At 42.2% G+C, this 25703-nt stretch overlaps 1 protein-coding gene across 1 annotated transcript in view; it reads left to right on the top strand.

Annotated features, from left to right (window-relative positions):
- Positions 1-253: 253 nt before the first annotated feature.
- LOC145416224 (sucrase-isomaltase, intestinal-like) overlaps positions 254-25703 on the top strand; it is a 93810-nt gene continuing 68360 nt past the window's right edge. The window contains exons 1-7 of the mRNA XM_080285234.1: positions 254-394; positions 3407-3511; positions 9788-9939; positions 10883-11054; positions 13212-13311; positions 21596-21720; positions 24839-24964. Coding sequence (XP_080141360.1) covers positions 254-394; positions 3407-3511; positions 9788-9939; positions 10883-11054; positions 13212-13311; positions 21596-21720; positions 24839-24964 — 921 coding nt within the window. The remainder of the gene's footprint in view (positions 395-3406; positions 3512-9787; positions 9940-10882; positions 11055-13211; positions 13312-21595; positions 21721-24838; positions 24965-25703) is intronic.

Here is a 25703-nt window from a genome sequence, read left to right as displayed (position 1 = left end):
ATAACACGAAATTCCTGGCAGCTGTACTTCAGTGCCCTGCCACCTGACTTTGATTTATGGTTACCATTCGCCAGCGTAGCGGGACACAGGTGGTGGTAAAATTGTCAAAACTGACAGGAAACTCTCTCAAAAAAATAAAAATGGCAATCAGACATTTCCAAGCCTGAGAGAAAACTTTCCTGAAGTAAAATAAAATACTATATGGGTCTATCTGGTCCTGAGTCTTTGGACAGAAGAATTATTAATGTATATAATGCAAAATAAATGGAACAAGAAAGGGCACCTTCTTCCAGCTGGAGAGGTTGAGGCAACGGAGGAGGAGTGTGTACAGTACTCTGCGTGTGAGTGGACCCAGGGCGTGTGTCACATGAAAGACTCGGCTGGCTACAGAGTGGTGGGCACGCCTACACACACACACCGCAGCACCAAGGTATCAAACTTTACACTAACATGACCTAAAACTGACATCACTCCATCTTGACTGCTGAGTTGTAATGAAATATTAACACTAGAGTATGATGCTGCTCACGAGGAAGTGCTATGCTATACACGTAAGGGGAAACTGCTGACACTCGATTCTCCCATACGCAAACGCATACTCGTATTTAAGTGGCGTCTGTATCAGTCCATTATTCTGTATATGACGTGTGTATTGTATCAGTCCATTATACTGTATGTGACGTGTGTATTTGTATCAGTCCATTATACTGTGTGTGTCGTGTGTATTTGTATCAGTCCATTATACTGTGTGTATCTGTATCAGTCCATTATACTGCATGTGACGTGTGTATCTGTACCAGTTCACTATACTATAGTGACGTGTGTATCTGTTTAAGTCCAAAAGGCTCACTACAGAACCGGATCGTCTCGGAGAGAGACTGAGTCAGAATTAATTTCCCTCCATGCTGGCGAAATACGAATGAAGTTGGGATGTCTGTAGGTGATGTGTGTGAAGGTAAGTGTTGTTGGCTATGACAGTGTGTGTTAGACCCAGTATATGTCTTAGGTCAGGTGGTTATAAACGTATTGGCTACCATTGTGTGTCAGATCCAGTATATGTCATAGGTCAGGTGGTCATAAACGTATTGGCTACCATTGTGTGTCAGATCCAGTATATGTCATAGGTCAGGTGGTCATAAACGTATTGGCTACCATTGTGTGTCAGACCCAGTATATGTCATAGGTCAGGTGGTTATAAACGTATTGGCTACCATTGTCTGTTATTCAGTATGTGTCATGGGTCAGATGGATATACTGTATGTGTACTGGCTACCATTGTGTGTGTCAGAGTTAGTATTACGTCGTGGGTCAGATGGATATAAATATCCCATTACGTCCAAGGAAGTAATCCGTTGGATATCGCCTTTAATAAACATACGTTCTTTTTCTTCATGTTGTTACCAGACAACTTTATTCAGCTTAGGAAACTCCTTTCATACTGGAGGGGGAAGATCTGGCCTCCATTATCCGTTCCACTACAAGACACTTCCCATAACTAAATATAATCGCCTGGAGGTGAATGGAAAAAAAAAGTAACATACGTCATCGGAACTCTGTCGTTAATATTATGAAATACACATCACGCCGCGCGTGCGATATGACAGAGTACCAACATCTGGTGGATAAATACAGTATTGTTTTCATAGGCTCCTGCAATCTCCTTACGGTGTATGTAATTCGCCTATGTAGTAGTGGTGGTAGTAGTAGTAGTAGTAGTAGTAGCCAATTCAATTAGTTAACTTTATTTCGCATTTATTCAAACACACACACACACACACACACACACACACACACACACACACATACGGTATATATATATATATATATATATATATATATATATATATATATATATATATATATATATATATATATATATATATATATATATATATATATATATTCTCTATCCACTGGGTAATCACATTGTCACTATAATTATGTACAAAGTTACAGTTACCCAGTTAAAATGCATTACTAACATTATTACGATGTACAAATTAAAAATGTTATATAGGTAGTTAGATAGATAGACAGATAGATAGATAGATGTAGATAATATGTTGGTATGTATATATGTATATACAGTAGCAGCAGTAGTAGCCCTAGGTTCATCTGAAACGTGAACCCGTTGGACTGCAGGCTTTCAATCATCCCATTTTAGGGTAAAAGGAGGTAGATAAAGAACTTTGTATAACTGGGCAGCAGAGACACCCAGGTATTCAGTATCAGTGTCACCAAGTGATGGCATCCTTTTCCAGGAAAGCCTGGGAAAGAAAAGGGGTTTGTGGCCTCCCTGTTGGTGTGATGACAGAGTATAAAAGGTTCTTCCCACGCTGATTCATAACCAGTAATTTCGGTATACGTTTTCTCTCACAGTCATTAGCCTACACCCAAACAGACATTAATTTCATAATTGTTGGTCGTATGCTTATATCTTAAATCGATAAATGAAGCTTCCCGTCTTTATAATCACACAGTGGTGGAAATTATACTGCATTCTCTCTCTCTCTCTCTCTCTCTCTCTCTCTCTCTCTCTCTCTCTCTCTCTCTCTCTCTTTTACCTTATTTCTTCTCTTTCTTCCGAGCACTTTTCAATTTAGTGCCATTCCTTGATTTCTGCACAAATTCGCTTCAAACTTGGTATAGTTATTGCTTGGTCGAGTACCCTTTTTTTTTTTTTTTTTTTTTTCTTTTTAAATAGTGTAAGGCGTTTCATGAGGTCAAAACCTAAACCGTACAAACACACAGGTTTTCCTATCTTATGGACTTCTATGTTCATAAATCAGCATAGTAATTAATTTTGTACTCCCTACAGCGTTGCTCATTACACTCTACATGTGGGGTGCAGGCTGACCATACTATTAACCAAAGGCGTTGCATTAATGACTCTCATATATTAGGGTCTTGCATTCTATTTCGCAATTAAAGGTTTATTCATACGAATTTACACGGTGGTGGTGGAGTGGTTGTACCCCCATGCATCTGAAATATAAACCTGATAGACTACAGGCTGAAGTTCTGTAGTACACCATTCTGCACTGGGGTGATAGGGAAGGAAGTTAGGAACGACTGAATCACCATGTAGCACAGTTGCTTATATAATTATATCGGTGTCACTGCACGAAGGCGTCCCTGTCCAACACAAAGCTATGTCTCAGCCTAATATGAAACATAGTCTCGTCTCAGATGATTCACTGAGGGTGCGGTTAATATAGTGAAGACTTTAATATGCAATACTGAAAACCGCTTTTTTGGAAATATAAATATGTGTCTGCTTTTTTTTATCATGCTTGCATCCTTCACCTTAAGTGCTGTACCACTCCTGTCTCTCTCTCTATCTGTCTACTCCCCACAACATATTGATGCTATCCTTGTCAGTTACTCTTGTTCCACCCATCACCAGGTCACGTTGGAGAAGATGGAGGCAAACATCACCATGTTCGGGGGCGACATCCACTCACTGCTGCTTGAAGTGATCTCCCATGAAGACTACCATGTGCAGATCAAGGTGCGATAACCTATACACCTTTTATTCTGACTTAGCTTAAAACTTGCCATCTCTTCATTCTGAGGTCAAACTGTACTTCTTTTACACTGTAGGGTTCGTGCATACGTCGAGCATGACACGTTACGAGGCCAGAATATTAATCAAAGGCCGTTCAACACTTCAGAGTTTTATTCCTTCCAAGCAAAGCTGAGGTACACCATCAAAAACACTGTGGCTTCTCTCTTTTATGCTTCCTCCGTCCTAACTCACTCACTCACTCAATCTGTCACTGACTGCCAGAAAGTCAGGCAGTCCTCTTAAATTCCTCCAATTCTACCACTACAACGGTACAAAATATTCAAGAGCCTAGGAGATTTCCTAGACAATAATGCACTTAAATAAACAATATACAAAAAAATAATAATAATGACAAGAACTAATTCCTCAGACAAGAAAGAGAAAATCAAACCAACATGTCGAAATTTCTACGATGTGCCTCAGACCTCCTGATATAAACCAATAACCTAATCCCACGGCACAACAATACCCCTCCCTCAAAACTGTGTCATCCCCGACATAGCCACCTAATCCTCCCTATATACAAGTACTGTATGTACAGCTTAGCAGGTCGTCGTTGTTGCCTCTGCTCTGTAGGTCGCATGGAGTCCCGAATGCCCATTGTTCCCAAACCATCTGCAGAGTTGTCCCTTCTAATCGCAGAGTCCTGAATGTCACGCAAGGGAAGGATGACTACCTCTGTGCCCGTGGTGTGAAGCCTGGATCGCCAATGCTGTAAATGGCTTTGTCACTCTCCTGGGCCCTCCTTTCATCTCCAGTGTCCAGTAGGTCCTCGCCTTTACTCCAAGTGTACTTCCCAGGTCCAGGTCTCCTGTGAAAAGTATATCAGTGTATATCATCATGAGCCTTTTCAGCTGCTCCGTCTGTGGCTTCCCCAGACACTGGAGATTCACAAGTAGTCGGGTAGTCCTTCCTGGGGTATAACCGTACTTCTCTCGCATGCACTGCCGGGTGGCTCCTAATAGATTTCTTGCCACAACCCCAAAGTTGTGCCCTGATGTTAGGACGAAGTTAAAAGCTGGCCATGATGACGGACACTCCTTCTGCTGTAGGATCCACCAAGGTCCTGCCCACCATCATCCTCTCGTCTATCATGCCATGGCTCCTGTGCTCCACCATACCCATGGAATAGTGCAGTCCGCCCTTCATCTTGCAGGAAAGCAGCATCTCTGACTCGGGGGGGGGGGGATAACTATAGTCCGTCTGGTCGTCACTAGTTGACTTCCACGTTCCATGGCCCTAAATAAAGCACTTTCTCCATTCTGCATTCGCATCAAATGGAAGTCAAGCAGGCAGAGGCGGGACACCAGGTAGTCAAAGCCCAAGATGCAAAGGACCTCGATGTCAGCATCATACGCGGCCAAGGTCTCTTCTTTTCCTCCCAGTCATATCCTGATTCTCACTGATCCCCTAAGCTCAGTGCAATGCCTTGTGACTCCACACAGCTGCTGTGAAGTCTGTGGACGCCGCCAGTGACACCACATCCAGCTGAACCAAAGGCTTCTTTGATCCAGTGTCAACGACCGTTGGGTATGCTACTCCTTCATTTTCAGTATCCCCCTCCATGCACCAATAACTTTTTTCTTTTTAACGTGTCCGACTCTTGGCAAAGGCTTCAGGGCCTATTCCCAAGTCCCAGTAGTCCTCCTTGGGGCCCAGTAGTCCTACATCTCCACATGTCACCACTTCGGCGCTAACTCCCACCATCCATATTGAATACATGCTAGGGCTGTCTCATACAGGACTGGTGTACTGGTGTTAGTGGGAGCACTTTTATGACATGTCGGCGGGTCATCTGGTAGATCAGAATAGTCTGCTTTTAAGAAATCCAAATCCTTAAACTGTTCCCTGCCCCAGCCGGGATTCGAATCTGGGTCCATTAGGTCTGCAGGCCGCTCCTCTACCGTTTCTGCCACCGCCTCCCGTAAGTGGTGTGATGAGTGCTGGCTCTCAATCAAACAACCAAATACTTTCCCTGACTTATCTTATTTGGTCACTTATTCTCTCTACCTCGCTGTCCACCACCTTTTCTTGTTGCTTCAGTTTCCAGGTCACATCCTGCAGCTCCTCACACCACTTCTCACGATCCTCCTGAACACCTGATTCCAAGCTCGGCCCCTCTCTTCAAATTCTTCCTGTTGCTGGTGAAGCTTCCACTTAGTTGTTCCTCTAGTCTTGCATGGTGTTGTGTTTGGGCTTTTTTTTGTTTTTTTTGTTCGTTTGTTCTTCTTGATATTTCCATTGTTGTTCTTTTTATGCTCTCAGCACTGTGAGTATACCTGCCAGAGTTCTGTCCGCCGTTTTGGCAGCCTGTCCACGCGTCTCCATCTCCAAGGACGTAAGCCACTAGTGACACCAAATTGGTACACAGTAGGGTTTGTGAATACGTCGAGCATGACGCGTTACCAAGTCAGAATATTAATCAAAGGCCGTTCAACACATCTGGGTTTTATTCCTTCCAGGCAAAGCTGAGGTACACCATCAAAAACACTGGCTTCTCTCTTATGCTTTCTCCGTCCTCACTCACTCACTCGCTGTCTGTCCGTCACTGACTGCTGGAAGGTGAGGCGGTCCTCTTAAATTCCCCCAACATAACCACTAGAACAGGACAAAATATTCCAGAGCCTGGGAGAGAACTCGCATTTTCCCACGCAGTGATGCACTTAAATAAACAATTCGCAACAACAATAGTGACAAGAACTAATTCTAAGGTGAAAAAGAAAATGACAAAGACGCGTCGAACTTTCTAAAATTTTCCACACATCTCCGGATACAAACCACTAACCTACTCCCACGGCGCGACTTCTCTATCTTGAATGCTAAGCTGAAACCATATATTAGTACAAGAACCAAGCGATAATCACGAGGAAGTGCTGTGGAAACAATGTAGAACTCTAGTATTGTCTAATCCCTCGATAGAGCTTGAGCAATTAATTAACACTAGGAAATGGTGATAGTCACGAAGAAGTACAATGGAATGCACGCAGAGCCGAGGTATTGTCTTATTCTGCCAGTACAACTAGAATATGGTGCTGATCACGAAGAAGTGCCATGCAATGCATGTAAAGCTGTAGTGTTGTCTTATTTTGCCAGTAACACTAGAATATGGTGCTAATCATGAAGACGTGTTATGCAATGGATATACAGTTTAGCTGTACTTCTGACTTACTCTGCCATTAAGGTACAGAAAGTGAACCGCAAAAGGCCGAAAATCTCCGCTAAGTTGGGGGAAGGAATATTGGTGTGTTTACCTGATCGCTGTGATCATGTAGTCTTCCTCTTTTTTCACTTTTTTTTCTTCATTTGGACACTTGAATATTTAAAAAAAATATATATTTCTAATGTTTTTCAAGTAAGCTTTCAAACTTTCTCATAAATCATCCGTTTTTGTCTATTTTTTCCGGCTTTTCAAAATTCTCTCTCTCTCTCTCTCTCTCTCTCTCTCTCTCTCTCTCTCTCTCTCTCTCTCTCTCTCTCTCTCTCTCTCTCTTTCTCTTTGAAGGAAAACGGGCGGGGGGATGTATGACCTCCGTTATCTACTTCACTACAGGGATGCTCTCCTCTCTCTCCTTAATAGACAGATCGCCAAATGTAGATAGATAGATAGATATTTGGAGGTAGCAAGAAGAATATAAAACATGGATTTAGATCGGAGAGGTGAAGCCTTTAAATCTGATTTGTATTTCCTATTTTGTTCTTGCAATTTCTGGACAATTTTACTCAGCCTAAGAAAGCATCTTTGCTATGCTCTTTTTATACCAACTTGACCTAAAATTGTCATCTCTCCGTCTTAAATGCTGAGTTGTAACAGATAGCATTAGAATACAGTGACTATCACGAAGAAGTGCTATTTAAAATATGTACCGTACTGTTGTCTTTTTCTACCACTTAGGTATGTGAAATAAGCTGCAACATGACGAAAATCTGAGCCATTGAGGTCTAGTGAAGGAGTTAATAAAGCATATACTTAACCCTTCATTTTCAACTAAATCTCTCATAAACTAAATAAAGTCGACTGTTGGTAGTATGAATAGAACACATCGGACTGAAGAGAATAAGAGTGAATTCTCGTAGGCTAATGAGGCTTCCTACCGTCTGCGTATACAGGCCAACCTCGCTATACCATCTATTGCTTATATGATCGTTTGCTAATATGATCTTCATATTTTAGCACATTCTGATATACGATCGCATTATTCGCCGATAAGACCGCTACGACCCCTATGAATCACCATTTTCACTATAAGATCACAGATTTTACCTATACAATTGCTGCTGGCCCACGTTCGATATACGATCGATCGTTATCAGATCCTATTTCTAGGAACGTACCCTGTGTGTATTGCGAGGTTTGAATGTAGTTGGCTTGTTTTCATCTGAGGGAAATGGGCCATACTCACAACTCGAATACCAAATTGTGATTGCATAAAATTTGATGAACCTTTAGGTATGAGATATGAATGAGTTACCTAGGTTATCAGGCAAATCTACCCTGAGGTCTAGCTGCACTTGGCCGTCAACCAATCTGAAAGAGATTAGAGATCTATGTGAGGTTAAACACCCTATACAAATTAACACCCTCATGCTCTCTTGACATACTCTGTGATAAATAAAATCGTCTCACGTTACGGAAAAACGATGCTTGAGTGATTCCAATCATAAGAGGAATTAACCCGTCTTCGAGAACTTTACTGAAAAGTCTGCATATGTAGGACTACATAATAGATAGATAGATAAATAGATAGATAGAGAGACAGATAGAAGCAGGGAGTCAGATGATGAGAAGGTGTTGTGTCTGCGAGAATCAAGCAGTGCTAAACATGCTTACACACTCTTAACACTGAGGAAAGCTGACGACAGCGGCCAGTAAGGAGATGATGCAGTTAGCTGTCAGCAGTCCTCTCGTGAACAAAGATCTGGTAACCATGCACACACATATACACACATACTCACACACAGGCTCCTTAAGCTTTCCATCCATGAGGAACACACGTGACACACCCCTGCTACACCAGATTTTAGGAAAGAGAGTTTAGAAGGAGACAAGCGACCCTAGAGAGAGGTCGAGATGGAGATTAGCCTTAGAACAGAGAGAGAAAGAGAGAGATAGCGAGACAGGGAGGTAGCTACCCGGGACTTATACTCGTTCCGTGTGAGAGACCTGTTTAATATTTCCAAGACAAATAAAAATAGTCCCATACTATTCTTTACCTCTCCTGTCACTACATGACATTTGGTGGGGAAGCTACTACAAGATATAAAAGCCGCTCGACCACAAGTCTAAAATATACTTCTCTACAAGTAACTACAAAGTCTTTATGACACATATACTGTACAGGGTGGTTCGTGCCCCGCGCTCTCTTATTTGGTTTGTTGCTGGGACGGCTCAGCTTACTGGAGTGAGGATGTGGACGTTTTGGCTGACTCATGAAATTAGTATTCAGTAAGCAACTAGGGGGTGTGTGAGTGTTTGTACGTGAGATGAAGGGGAGTGGAAGACCGAGAACGAGGTGGAGGGACGAAGTGGAGAAGCATATGGATGAGAATGATACAAAATGAAAGGAAAGCAGCAAGATAGTGGAGGACAGTGTGATAAGGAAGCGATTTGCCCGTTGCCAACCGCTCCGGCATGAGGACAACTGGCTTTAGTTAAAATGTCTGGTTGAATTCACCATTATTGTCTTATATATATATATATATATATATATATATATATATATATATATATATATATATATATATATATATATATATATATATATATATCCAATCCATGTTTCATTGTCATTCATCCTGTCTCTTGTTTCGCTTATCAAATTTGGCTTTTTCCGTATCATCTTTTACAGCTATTATTTGCACTGTTTTCTTTCTTCTTTAAGAGAAGAAGAATTGGTTTTAGAAATTTATTATTTATCTATGTTTGAATTTGCTTTTCTTCTTTTCTCTGCAGTTTCTATAAATACTGTTGATAATTTTCTATTCATATAATTAATATCATCTTCAGTGTTACTTACAGCATGAAATATTTTTTCAGTGTTTGTTATATCTGAACTTAATTTAACATAAATTCCTCTGAGAAAAAATTTGATTCTTTCGAGCTTGGAACTGAAATTATTTATACAACTTACCCGATTATGGTCACTCCAAATATTTAACTTTGTTGCCATCAACTGTTATGAGTTAGTTTTGTTCTTTGTCTTTCCGTCTTGACTTCAACAGATCAGTGACCCCGAGCAAGTGCGCTACGAGGTACCCATCCCGCTGCAGGTGCCTGAAGTGGGGGGCAACGACCCCTGGTACTCCCTCAATCTACCGGAAGCTGGACACGCCTTCACCCTCGCCCTCACTCGCACCTCAACTGGCACCACCATGTCAGTGTTTTACACGATGGTCAGGGAAAACTGTGTCATAATTCACTAGGTTATTCTTGGAATACTCTTGAGTAATAAATCTATCTATAGCCAGAAGCCATAATCCCGTAAGGGTCGCCGTTCGATTTTGAGTCAGTTGTTGTACATGGAGGGGCATTAACTCTCCGCCAGCCCACTTGTTGACACGTAGGGTACACGAATGGGCTGGTTATATGGTTACCACCCAATGTTCAAATGGTTTCCTGACTTACAGGAAACCATTAGGCTTGTCTCTCAATGTAAAGTCACTTGAAAAGAAAAGAATAGTTATAAAAAGTGACAGGAAAGATGAGAGAACCAGGAAGAGAGGACGGCAGACACAGAAAAAGAATGATAAAGGAAAGGGAAGAAGTGGGCAGCACGTCAAGTGAGCGGATGATGGTCGCCACCACCACCACTCGTTATATCAAAATTTCTCATTACCCACTCCGTAAGACTAAGATTAAGTAACCGGATGTTTCGCGCTGACTCACCTGTGAGTCAGGACTGAGAACAGCAGACCTTCTGTAAACAGCCTAGGGTTGACATTGATCACCTCACAAAGGAAACTCTACCTATGCCTTAAAAGACTGTATGAGAAGTCAGAAAGCACCTACACTCCGTGGGGGTAACACCTTAGGCCCCTCAGTAAACCATCCAGTGGAAATACTGTTTTCTAGGATCACCTGAAATCCTGGTAATAACTCTACTGGCCCAGATCTCACAAATCATTACGGAGCTACAGCTACTACGGAGCCATAATTGCTGAAAAGCATTATTTCAAACTTGTAACACTGAAATGAGTTTTATTCAGTTATACAGTATTTTTTTATGTGTACTTTAGCTTTTTGGCTGCTTGGATTTCTCTCAGCTAACCAAATGTTTTGGTTTTATCCTGACTAAATCATGTCTGTACTTCCCTAAGGGTGGAGACGGTGGGCCCTTTGACCTATGAAGACCAGTTCCTGCAGGTACACCTTCGTCTGCCGTCCACCTACCTATACGGCCTTGGGGAGAACATGCATGCCACCTTCAGACACTCCTTCACATTCCGTTCCACCTTCCCACTCTTCGCCAGGGATCAGCCAACTTTCAATGTGGGTGTCTGCTTTGTTCACTCACGGCCAAACACCTTGATCTCCAAGCCCCTGTTTATTCGTTGTGTTTCGTCTTTAATGGCGTTCTTACCCATGAAGAAGTTGTCCTTGGTATCCCAGTGCCTTTTTTTACTGTAGAAATAATTGTTCCTGCTGTTCTTTTGCTGAGCAGCACCAGTTAATTTTGTAGCTCAGAGTTTAACCGAGGTATGTCTGCAATCACGAAATTTCCCAGTATGCTGATGGAGCAATGTCATGTTAATTACTGCGCTTAAAGACTGATTATTTGCTACAGAGAGAAGAAGAAATGAATTTCTGTGTACATTCATTTGAAACTGTAACTTACTATTTCACAGCTATACTGTCAGTTAAGCAGTTACGTAGTTTTACTGTGGCAGCATCACAAACAGCGTTGAATGTCAGTATGATCCCTTGCCATTTACTCAAGCTATACTTTAGTGCAAGTAAGAGCTGGAATTATGTTTGGCTGTAATACCACGTAAAGCACCAGCGTGACGAACTGAAATATGAATGACACTGAGAGGAAAGTGTTCCTTGATCCAGCCTTGCAGTTTTTCAGGTTTTGTTAATTGCAGTGTGATATTTTGGAGGAAAGAAAAAAGAAGACAGCCACATTTGACAGTTCAAATTTTACGTGGCACCACTTGAGAGGTTATACGAAAATTTTATCAACTGACACAGTACTTTAGATGACATAATCTTGGAATGTGATGTTTTCCAAAATATAACTTTTAACAATTTTTTTTTTTTTTTACAGAAAAAGCCATAGCTCAGTTATATTTAGAAAAATCCTACGCTCATTAAAAAAAAAGCTTCGGTGAGGGGAAAACAAAAAAATTTGGTCCACAGCTAACGGGCATCGGGACAGCAACAACAACCCTTTTGAGGTGAAAACGCTGTTAGTGATGCAACAGAATGCAGGTACAGGGGCTTTGGGCCAACCTTTAGGCGGTGATTGTATGTAATGCCTGAAATTAAACATGACAAATTAATCACAGTCAGTGGGGGAAGCGAATCACAGGCCCCTGAGATCTCAGTCCACCAAGCAGCCCTTGAACAAATAAGTGTACAGTACTCCAAACGGCTACCAGGATATTGAAACTTTTACGTAGATTACACGGAAAATGGAATATGTGTGAGGATTTTAAAGGTCTGATTAATGAAGGAAATAATATGTGTAACACATTCACTGGATGGCGTATCATGAGTGAGACGATGTGTGAAAGAATGTGTAGTTCATTTTGTTAGATCTGAAGTATAGGTGAAGAATATAGGAACCATTTCGTCGGAAAGGCCATTAATGATAAGTGGATGTGTGATCCTGTCAGTGCTGCGTGAATTGTGTGGTCCTGTCAGTGCTGCATGAATGGATGCGTGGATCATGTCAGTGCTTCGTGAATGGACGTGTGGTTCATATCAGTGCTATGTGAATGTATGTGTGGTCCATGTCAATGCTACGTGACTGGATGTGTGGTCCATGTCAATGCTACGTGACTGGATGTGTGGTCCTGTCAATGCTACGGGACTGGATGTGTGGTCCTGTCAGTGCTACGTGAATGGATGCGTGGATCATGTCAGTGCTACGTGAATGGACGTGTGGTCCATGTCAATGCTACGTGAATGGATGTGTGGTCCTGTCAATGCTACGTGAATGGATGTGTGGTCCTGTCAATGCTACGTGAATGGATGTGTGGTCCTGTCAATGCTACGTGACTGGATGTGTGGTCCTGTCAGTGCTACGTGAATGAATGTGGTCCTGTCAGTGGTACGTGAATGGATGTGTGGTCCATGCCAGTGTTATGTAAATGGATGTGTGGTTTATATCAGTGCTACGTGAATGGATGTGGTCCTGTCAGTGTTGCATGAATGGATGTGGTCCTGTCAGTGTTGCATGAATGGATGTGGTCCTGTCAGTGCTACGTGAATGGATGTGTGGTCCATTTCTCCGAGTAGCAACGAGTGAATGGATGTGTATATTTTCACAAGGCAGTTTAACAGGATAGCTTCTCTTCTTTTTTCGTGTTCCTGTTTGTATATCATGCTTACACAGTTTTGAATAGCAGACAGCAGTACAGCCCTCAGTGTCCTTGCCAGTATTTTTTGCTAACGAGTCTTTCTATCCTTCTCATTGTGCAGGGAAAACAGAACGAATACGGTGTCCACCCTTACTTCATGGTGTTTGAGGACGACCAGGGAACGGCACACTCTCTCCTACTCTACAACTCCAATGCCATGGGTACGTCCCTGTGAAGCCGTAACTGAGAGAGAAACGAAAAAGTTAACACCATGAATAATACTGAACTCTAGATCTGTACTAAGAAGAAATGGGAATAATCTTAAGAAATTATTTGTAACTAAGTCAACAATCGACAAATATGTAAATAATGCAAGCAAGTTAGTTGTTTCATAATTAGAATATTCAAGTAAAAATGTGATAATATCATCCCCTCTTCTACAGTTCATTTGTACACCCAAATCTGGAGTATCGTGTTCAACTTTAGTACTAATATTTTAGAGAGAGAGAGAGAGAGAGAGAGAGAGAGAGAGAGAGAGAGAGAGATACATATATATAATGTCATCATCATCATCTGGACCTCCTTTCCCACCATAGGACAGGGTGGGAAGTAGCAATGTCCAGACATTCCAAAATTGCCCAGTCCAATGGGCCACGCTTCCATTCACTCACCATTCAAGCCCCCGGCATCCTGGCTCTATCTGATACGCCAAAAAGTTTCACCACGTTCTGTAGCTTCATATAAACGTATGCGATAGAGTCTGTCCGGACGCTGTCACGTTAAAAAGGGTGCCAAATCCCTGATAATGCGCTTCTCCTCACAGTATTCATTCAGTCAACTCGATCTCTTGTCAGTCCCCTAGCTTCACCGACTTCCAAACCTCTCTTCCTTACACACTTATCAACCATATCCCTCCACTTTCTCCATGGCCTACCTCGCCTCCTCCCTCCTTCAAATTCGCTCATATATACTTTTTTTCACCTTTCTATCCATTCTCTCCACATGACCATACCATCTCAGTACACCCTCTTCGATTCTGGTGTCCACAGACTTCCTCACTGCACATCTTTCACGAATCACATTACTTTGTATCCTATCCACTCTCTGTACTCCATATACATTCCTCAGCAGTCCCATCTTTACTGCTCGCACTCCTGACTTTTTATTTTCATGCCACACCATAGTTTCACATCCATGTGTTAAGGCTGGCACTAAAACTCCTTCATGTAAGCCTCATGTAGCTGCAACATTCAAGCCTCTGTTTCTTATCAAGGCCTTCATTGCACCAGCTACTTTCCTTCCTTGTGTCACTCTACTTTCCACTTCTGTTGCATATTTTCCTCTCTTTTCTATCATTGTACCCAGGTATTTGAACTCTCTCACCAATTCCAGTCTCTCTCCATTCACTGTAACATCACACTGGGAGTCACCTTCTTCCTCAATAACTATCATTTTTTCTACTTTTACGCTCATGGCGCGACGCTCACAGACATCAGCAAAACTCTGCATTAGTCTACCAAGTTTTTGTTAGGTACAGTATTTGCAAGTAGTACTGAATCATCAGCATACAACAAATTTGAGATATTCCATCCATCACCAATCATTACCAACGCCATCCCCCTCTCCATTACTCGTGTTTTTACTTCTCTCATCATCCCATCCATATATAGAACAGCCATGGGGACATCACACAACCTTGCCGCACGTCCATACCGGTCGTGAACCACTCACTCAGATGCACATTTGCCCTTACAAATGCTTCATTACCATCATAACAGCTCTAGGCGGCACCTAGCAGCTTACCATGCACACCGTACTGTACGTGCGTAAAACCCTCCACAGTCCTTTTCTGTCTACTTTGTCGTATGCTTTTTCAAGATCCATGAATGTCAAAAACACCTTATAATCCTTCTCACAAGCCTTCTCCACTATCTGTCTTACTGCAAGTGTTTGATCCACACATCCTCTGCCACTCCTAAAGCCATCCTGTTCATCACTCACTAGGACTTCTGATATATCTCTTACTTTCTGTGTAATAATTCTCCCATATACCTTCTCTACCACATTCAGTATACTTACGCCACGATAATTCTTGCACTCACTTCGCTCACATTTATTTTTGTACAGGGGTACAGTCACAACCTTTTTCCACTCTGATGGTACAGTTTCACTCATCTATGCCTTCTTACATATCTCCAACAAGTATTTCATTTCGCACTCTCCACTACACTTAATCATCTCTGCATCCACCTCATCCCCAGCTACTTTCCCATTTTTCAGCCACTCCATAGTGCTTTTCACCTGTGCGAGTGTCACGTTTCCTGGCACTGCATTCCTTCTCTGCGCACCCCCAAAAATTTACAGTGGCTCTGCTTTCTCTATCCCCATTCATCAAGCTTTCAAAATATTCTTCCCATCTGGTCCTTACTTCATCCCCATGGGTTAATTTTCTACCACCTACATCCTTCACACTTTCACATTTCCTTCTGCTGTCACATCTACATTACCGCACCTCTTTCCAGAATAACTTCCTATTTTCAGAGTACTTTGCATTCATTTCTCTTCCTAGATCATCATTTACCCCCTTCCTCTTCCTCGTCACTAGTCTCTACGTGCTTCTTGCTCTCAATATATTCAGTTCTTTTTTCAATTGAACCCCTGTCCTGTAACCACTCTAGCCACTTCTTCCTCTTTTCCTCCACTGCTCTCTTAAACTCTTCATCCCACCATGCCGTACCTTTCTTTTATGTTGTTACCCTTGCCACACCACACACCGCTTTAGCAATCTTAAACTAAGCAATCCCTATATGCATTCCATTTCATTCAAATTCACTTATTCTAATTCCTCCCCTACTTTGGTCCTGTATTTATCTGCCATTTCTTTGATCCTCAACTTCTCGACTTTCAGTCTTTCTCTCTGACTGCTCCTCTCTCTCCTGGTCCACCTCACTCCTCTCAGCTTGATCTTGCACACAACAATCATATGATCTGACAAACCTCCACATCGTCCTCTCACGGCCCTCGTACCAGCAACCATTCCAGCAACGACCTCTCTACGAGCACGTAATCAATCAGGCTCCTTTCAACATGATCCCCGTTCCCTTTATACTATATATAGTTATGTGCATCTTTGTGTTTGAAATATGAGTTAAAATGCACAACCTGCTTTCCTGACACATACTCATCAGCCGCTTCCCATTATCATTTTCTTTTGGTACTCCATTACAACACATTATGTCATCCTCAGGGTCAGTGCCTACTCTTCCATTCATATCGCCCATTTCGATCACTTTATAGCTCCTGGGCATTTCTCCCACAACTTCATCCAGCTCATCCCAAAGCCTGTCTTTCTCTCTTTTACTCCTGTCATCACACGGTGCATACGCTACGATCACAGCCACTTTCACCTTCTCACACTTGAACTTGACATATATACATCTCATTCCACTCTGCTACACCTCATTCATCAACAAAGCAACTCCTTCCTTGCATCTTCCCTGCCCATTAATGCCCGATCTTACACATTTCTCAACTCTTACTCAACTTCACACCCTTTCATCTTTGTCTCTCACAATGCCATCACGGCATATCTCGCACTCTTGAACACATTCACCACTTCCACCCTTGCTCTCCTTATTCACACCTCTCACATTTCACATGGCCATGCGTATCTGCCCATTTGGCTGGGGCCCTGGGCAGGTATTGGGCCCTCCGAGGCTGTCCGAAACATTTGCCATGATTAAGTGATTTTGGATAGGGGAATCTGGGGGACACTTAACCCGGCCAAAAACCCCGCTTATATGGTTACCAAACAGCGTAGTAAATGGTTTCCTGGATACTGGAAACCACTTGACTTATCACCCAGTGCAGAGACCATAAGGCATCCATACACTGAGTGAGTGGATAATGGATGTCCCCATCCACCATATATATATATATATATATATATATATATATATATATATATATATATATATATATATATATATATATATATATGAGTACAACGAAGGGTGACAAAAATAATGCACAGATTATAGAACGAATACTAGTAACGTTTAGAGGAGATAAAACCCGTTTAGCATGTCAAAGCGCGGACTACGAGGGTAGCTGGTTCAAGTACACTCATTTTTTTTTAATAGTGTTATACTGTGGCAGCTGGGAAACAGACATTTCAAATTACGCTAGGGGTGATGGTTTCAGAATTATTGGAAAACGTTTCGAGCCAAATGAAGCAAAGAATTTTTTTTTTTTCATTACTAATGCCGAAAAAAATTGCCTGTGAATGTGGTATACTCCGACAGAGGAAAAACTTTAAAGAATCGCATGGATAAGTATGTGGGTTCTGTTTCCCAGCTTAACACATTCACGGTTGAGTAACAGAAAAATTCGACTAATTGTTTTCCTCTCATTCAGTTCGAGGAAAATACAGCTGTGGCGCAATATCGTTATATAATTGGTGTCACTTTGTTTCAAATTACGAAAAAGCAGAATAAAGGTTTCCTATGAAATTTCCATGGGAGTGAGTTTTCTATGATGTATGGTAATTCTTCTCTATTTTCTTCCCGGCATTGGCTGGAGTGATTGGTTGGTGAGAGAGTCTTCTAGGTGCATTATCTTTAACTCATAAAATATTGTATTAGTCATATTTTCCTTATCACAAACAGCATCGAAGGGATTATTAGGTCAGTTTGTTGTTGCTGTGTACTCCTTTGTACTCCCCAGTCCACAGTACGCTAGCTCATGTCTTATGATTTCCACACAGTTGCATAACAATAATTGAAGAGAATATTATTATTTCATATGCAAATATACAGAAGTTGGCAAAAGATACTAGAGACCCTCCTAAGGAATGGAAATACGTCAACTCTCAATTCTATATTGCTCCACATCCACATTTCAGAGTATTTCTTGTCCTTCCACTTCCATACAGCTCCTGATTCACATTCCGGAGTATTCCTTGTCCATTTAATTCTGCGCTGCTCCTGATCCACATTCCAGAGTATTCCTCGTCCGTATTCCAGGGTAATTCTTCCTACCTATATCAGACTAGGTCTGCCTCACACTCCAGTCTCTCCGGTACCTATTCCAGTCTAGTTCTTAGTCCAGGGTAGTCCAGGTCCCTAGTCCACAGTACCATCTGTACCCATTCCACAGTACCACCTGTACCCATTCCACAGTACCATCTGTATCCATTCCACAGTACCACCTGTACCCATTCCACAGCACCATCTATACCCAACCCACAGTACCAACTGTACCCATTCCACAGTACCACCTGTACCCATTCCACAGTACCATCTGTACCCAACCCACTGTACCATCTGTACCCATTCCACAGTACCACCTGTACCCATTCCACAGTACCACCTGCACCCATTCCACAGTACCATCTGTACCCATTCCACAGTACCACCTGCACCCATTCCACAGTACCATCTGTACCCATTCCACAGTACCACCTGTACCCATTCCACAGTACCACCTGTACCCATTCCACAGTACCATCTGTACCCATTCCACAGTACCATCTGTACCCATTCCACAGTACCACCTGTACCCATTCTACAGTACCACCTGTACCCATTCTACAGTTCCATCTGTACCCATTCCACAGTACCATCTGTACCCATTCCGCAGTACTATCTCTACCCATTCCACAGTACCATCTTCGCTCTGCTAAAAATGATTTCATCCGTACTACATGCTCTCAGCTTTCCAACACGAATTCTTCCCGCTTCTTCTGGCACCTTGTCAAAAACATTTCTAACAACTTTACCTCATCATCCTTCCCTCCTCTTTTCTACTCTGATGGCTCTGTAGGAATTTCTTCTACTGATAAGGCAAATCTCTTCGCTCACTTTCTCCTCTAATTCCACCTTAGACGATTCCGGTGCTGTTCCTCCATCGCTTCCCCCCTCTGACTCCCTCATGGCTGACATTAAAATTTCTTCAGTTGATGTTTTCTGCCATCACTGGCCTCAATACTAATAAGGCATATGGACCTGATGGAGTCCTTCTTGTTGTCCTCAAGAACTGTGCTTTTGTGCTTACACCCTGCCTAGGTAAACTCTTTCACCTTTGTATGTCAACTTGTACCTTTCCTTCTTGCTGGAAGTTTGCTTTCATTCAGCCAGTTAAAAAGAAGGGTGACCATTCCCAACCCTCTAACTATCGTCCAATTGCTTTAACATCCTGTGTCTCAAAAGTTTTCGAGTCAATTCTTAACAGAAAAATTTTAAAGCATCTTTCCTACCACAACCTTCTTTCTGATCGTCAGTATCGGTTCCGTCAGGGACGCCCCACTGGCGATCTTCTCAACTACCTTTCAGACTCCTGGTCATCCTCCTTTCGGGACTGTGGCGAAAGCTTTGCCATTGCACTTGACATCTCGATCGAATCTGGCATAAATCTTTAATTTCCAAACTGCCCTCTTACGGTTTCTATCCTTCTATCTGTGCCTTCATCTCTAGCTTCCTTTCTGGTCGTTCAATAGCTGCTGTTGTAGACGGTCATCGTTCTTCTCCTATATCTATTAACAGTGGTGTTCCTCAGAGTTCTGTCCTATCACCAACTCTATTCCTTTTATTCATCAATGACCTTCTAAGCTGTACATCTAACCCTATCCACTGGTATGCTGATGATTCCACCCTTCACCTTTCCATTCGTTTCCCGCAACGTCCATCTCAGCAGTTACTTCAGCAAACAAGAGATGAGGCTATGGCATACCTAATGTCTGACTTGGCTCGTATCTCTGACTGGGGTAAAAATAATCATGTTTTTAATGCATCAAAGACAGTTCTTACACCTATCAGCCTGACAAAATCTTCCACAGGAGTACCCACTAATGTTTAATAATAACCAGCTCAATTCTGCATCATCTTCAACATGCTTGAGGTTTCATTCACTCGGGACTTACCTTTGAAAGATCATATTACATCTCTTGTAAAATGTACATCCAAGAGATTAAGTGTGCTAAGCCGACTCCGTACCTTCTTTACTCCTTCACAGTTGTTGACCTTATACACGGGTTTTATTTGCCCCTGTGTAGAGTACAACTCTCATGTGTGGGTAGGCTCCCCACATACAGCTTTTCTCAATAGGGTGGAGTCAAAGGCTTTTCGTCTCATAAACCGTCCTCTTCTTACTGGCACCCTTCAGCCTCTGTCTCTTCGCCGCACTGTTGCCTCTTTATCTCTTTACTATCGCTATTTCAATGGTCACTGGTCCTCTGGACTGTCTGCTTGCATCCTTCCACCTCTACAACAGGCGCGGAGCACCCGTCTAGCAACAAACTCTCATCCCTTTTTTGTCCAACTCTCTAATGCAAGAGTTAACCATTATTCCAAGTCTTTCATATACGCAGCAGGTCACCTCTGGAACTGTCTCCCTCTGTCTGTATTTCCTACTTCCTATGATCTCCAGTCTTTCAAACGCAGTGTTTCTAGGCATCTCGAAATGAACAGATCTTGAATTTGGCTCTCTTTTGTATTGTTTCTCTTTTTTTCTTGGAAGGAACGATTTGCGGGCTTCTGACCTTTGGTTCTTTCTTCCTTGCATTTTATATATACTGTATGTATATATATATATATATATATATATATATATATATATATATATATATATATATATATATATATATATATATATATATATATATATATATATATATATATATATATATATATATATATATATATATATATATATACACACCCATCCCACAGTACCATCAGTACCCATTCCACAGTACCATCAGTACCCATTCCACAGTACCATCAGTACCCATTCCACAGTACCATCAGTACCCATTCCACAGTACCACCTGTACCCATTCCACAGTACCATCTGTACCCATTCCACAGTACCATCTGTACCCATTCCACAGTACCATCTGTACCCATTCCACAGTACCACCTGTACCCATTCCACAGTACCATCAGTACCCATTCCACAGTACCATCTGTACCCATTCCACAGTACCATCAGTACCCATTCCACAGTACCACCTGCACCCATTCCACAGTACCATCTGTACCCATTCCACAGTACCACCTGTACCCATTCACCGTATATTCACATTGCGGACAACTAAATACCCGTATTTTACAATAGTGGTGCTGGAATGGGACGCCTTCATGAGGTAGCACCGATATAGTTGGGTGGCTCCAACACCTAGTTATACAAACGTCCCTGGCTTCCCTCTGCTTCCCATAGTAGGTTGTTGGAGGAAGATAGTTTTAGCTGGCTGTCCACTGGGTTCGCATTTCAGATGAACCTGCGGCTTCAACAACAACAACAACAACAATAACAACTACTACTGCTACTACTACTACTACTGCTACAACTACTACTATTGCTACTACTACTACTACTACTACTACTACTACTACTACCACTACTGCTGCTGCTGCTGCTGCTAAAGTTTACGTTCCTGTTCCAGAATACGGTGTTCAAAAGTATTCACTGCTCCTATTGCAGAATGCTTCTCTTCTCCATTTCCAGAGTACTCCACGTTCATGCTGGATGATGGCAGTGCTGGCATCACTCTCAGGACCACCGGCGGAGTGCTGGACTTCCACATCCTGATGGGGCCTCACCCAGACCACATCCTCGCTCAGTACACCGCGGTCAGTAGTCTTGCAAAACAGGGTGATCTCTTGCCCTCACACTGCCGTCAGTAGTCTTGCAATACAGGGTGCTCTTTTGCCCTCACACTGCCGTCAGTAGTCGTGCAATACATGGTGATCTCTTGCCCTCACATCGTCGTCAGCAGTCTTGCAATACACTGAATAGAGGGTGATATGTTGTCTCTCAGTTGGCCAGTTCTCCTGTGTTATGAGGTTGCCTCAGTCAGCCTCAGCATTGTCTATCCTGCATCATTTTCTGCTTCCCATAAGCCACTTCATGATTTACATTGCATGATTTTTTTACTGTATGACTGATTACTAATTTAATGAAGCAGCCAAAATATTTCATCTTTTAATATTTACAGACTGAGTCGTCCCTGCATATATATCGCTTGCTCGTTTTTGAAGGCTCCAACATGCTTGCATGCGTCGGCCTTGGTCACCTAATGGCGGCTGTCCATGCTGCTCCATCTCTGGCAGCTTCCCTAGTCAGTCCCTTATCCCTGAGGCCACATTCAATGGCCTCGTCCCAGGTCTCTTTCAGTCTACCTCTCGCAACCCTACCCCAAACATTGACACTTGTCACTTTCTGCACCCAATTATCATCCCCCATCCTCTCCACATGCCCAAACCATCTAAATCTACCACTCTTTATCACAACACAAATACACTCCAGTCCCATCTAACCCCTCAACTCTTTCATCGTAAACCTAGCACCCCCAGGCCTCGCACTCAGAGATGCACTGCACATCCACCTAATCATTGTCATTTCTCTAAATCTGAGCCTGCGAATATCCTCTTCCTTTACTGCCCAGGTCTCACTACCAAACAACATTACACTCTTAACACATGCTGCACACAAAGATCCCTTAGCACGGATTGAGAGCCCTCTCAATGTCAGGGGAGGCAACAGCTCCCTGAATTTCTTCCAACCATTCCCTACTCTAGCCACAGAGCTAACAACAGCCGCCCCTCCGGCACATAACATGTCTCCCAAATAACAAAACTCTTCCACACACTCGAGACTCATCAGCAAATTCAATCCTTTCACATCTGACAATCTCCACTTGCTCTCCCCGACACACCGCACACATGAAAAATCAGCATTACCTAGCAGTCTACCTCTGATACCACTACATTTCTTGTGCACCCACTTATCACAGACACTGCACAATATGGAATTACTTCCCACGCCCTTGTGGCAAATCGCACATGATCACTCTCCCTCTTCTTTGACAGCATCGCCAACAGCCCTAGATACATCATTCTTATTTTATTTGCAATTACCCTTAAATCCTTGTGCCCCATCCCATCTCTCCACTTCCTAAATCATTCCTCCGCTTCCCTTTCATTCTCTGCAATTAACGTCAAATCATCAGCATACATCTCCCACGGGAGTCCAATTCTGAAGTTACGTGAGTGTTTCAAGTACCATGATAAGCAACAAGGGGCTCAAAACTGACCCCAGGTGCACACCAACATTCACGGAGAACTCCTCACTCAGATCTATACATTCACCTTTATCTGGGTGCAAGCACCCACATAAAGGGGACATAACGACCCTAACCCGTCACTCCTCGATCCCAAGCTTTGGGATGTCGTTGCCGACATCATCACCTCTCTAGGGACTCTTTCAAATGACTTCTCCAAATCAACAAAAACAAAGAACAGTTCCCTTTTCTTTCCTATAAAGTTTTCCTGAAGCTGTCGTCAGTGAATATGGCATCAGTGGTCCCTTTGCCTGGCATAAACCCAAACTGCATCTCATCAATATTCACTCTTTCTCCAATCATACCTTCTAGAACTCTCTCCATTTCCTTCATTATCTGATCTAAAAGCTTTATGCCTTCCTTGGCATCACCCTTCCCCACGTACACATTTACAGTTACAGTCTTCAGCCAATTATCTGGGACAACACACTCATATATAATCGTATTTATCCGGTCAGTGCCTAACATCACTCTTATATCTCCAGAGGCTTTCAACATTTCAGCAGCCAACCCAGACACACCTGCAGCCTTCTCCACCTGCATCCTACCTATCACCCCGCTCACAGTAGCAGCATCAATCAAAGGACAAGGGCCAAACACTGGATCTGCTGGCTCCAAACCTTCGCTGTCCCAGACAAACTCCTCATTCAACAACCGGTTGTAGTGCTCTTTCCAGGCGTCTTTAATATCCCCACAGCTCACCACTACCCTTCCCTCATCACTCTCCACACACTGCTCACCTATTGTACAAATATATATATATATATATATATATATATATATATATATATATATATATATATATATATATATATATATATATATATATATATATATATATATACTGTATATATATATATATATATATATATATATATATATATATATATATATATATATATATACTGTATATATATATATATATATATATATATATATATACTGTATATATATATATATATATATATATATATATATATATATACTGTATATATATATATATATATATATATATATATATATATATATATATATATATATATATATACAACTTTTGTCTACGTACTAAGTATTTGACAGCCTCTGTTAGACTTCTGTATGTTTGCTTGATTTATTATTTATATTACTTTATAGTTTACGTAATGACTAATGAAGGCATGACTCTTAAATTTTGACTGAGGCCACTCAATAATATTTAAAGACTCTGAGAGCAACTCAACAGAACCAGTAATCAAATTACTGTTGATGCCGAACTCTGTCAGACTGCAATCAAATCACTATAAAATTCATGAGCAGGAATGGGTTTTTTTACTATCGCACCAGCTGCTATGATGGCCACGAAACTTTTAACATGATTATGCTTTCCCTGCCGTTTTAGCCTTTGTAACAGAATATTTTGACCACTACAGTACCTCCCTGTGTGTGTAGTTGGTGAGAAAATTTAGCGACTTTTGATTGAGACTGTACGTTCCTAATTGTTTAGCTGATAGGATTACCTGGGAACTTTTGACGTGACTGTATTTTCAGTTGCTTCCCATAACCTCAGTTGCTTAGGACAAGGAACTTTTGAATATTCCCACTAACTCGATAAACTCTGAAGCATACTTGTACTTTTGTTACTACGTCAGCTTGTGGGTAGGCCGCTGCTGCCTCCATACTGGTCGCTGGGGTTCGGGTTGTCTCGGTGGGGTTACAACTCCACAGCCCATGTCAGGCAGGTGGTGCAAAGGAACAGGGCAGCTGGTGTACCGCAGGTGGGTTTACCAAGCTACAGTCCGCATTATTCCTGTACACTGTATTACACTTTAGCTGAAACAGGTGCACAATGGTTTCTTCCACCTTGCACTGCTGATAAGATGAGCAAAGTTAATAATTTAATCTATCTACATATATACCCAGGCTGCTTCCCTCAAAGAAAGGGGGGTAGCCGAGACAGGACGAAACACTCCCAATTTACTCATCCACACACACGCATTTATTCGTATCTTAGCCCCAAGGGGAGAAGGGACAAACCCTCACCGCACCACACCACACGAGGGTCAACTGCACAATGCAATTTAGCGACATCCACAGCAGAGCTGGTTTACCCCTGCCACATCATAATGGACCCATCCCCTTACCCGCACCTGGCATGGTCAGCTGATCAGACCAAATCGGGAGAATATCCCCTCAGGGCCACGTCACCATTTATTCATTCAAAATTTCTCTCCAATCATTCCTATCACACACAGCCACTCTTCCTTGCTCTACGGACATCTGTCTCGCATCTAACGCTCTCTTCACACTGTCCATCCATCCTATTCATAGTCTGCCTCTCAGCCTAACACCTCTCACATTCGACCCAGTTGTTTTTTTCACCAATCACTCTTAATCCATTCTCTCCATATGCCCAAACCACCACAACACTCTCTGCTCAGCTCGATCAGCCATCTTCTGCATAACTCCAGTTCTCCTTCGCACTTGATCAGTTCTCACTCGATCCATATGCGTCAC

This window comes from Coenobita brevimanus, chromosome 105, assembly GCF_032717465.1.
Source record: "Coenobita brevimanus isolate Jiangsu-jjx chromosome 105, ASM3271746v2, whole genome shotgun sequence".
NCBI lineage: Eukaryota > Metazoa > Arthropoda > Malacostraca > Decapoda > Coenobitidae > Coenobita > Coenobita brevimanus.
This window is presented reverse-complemented; position numbering and strand designations above follow the sequence as displayed.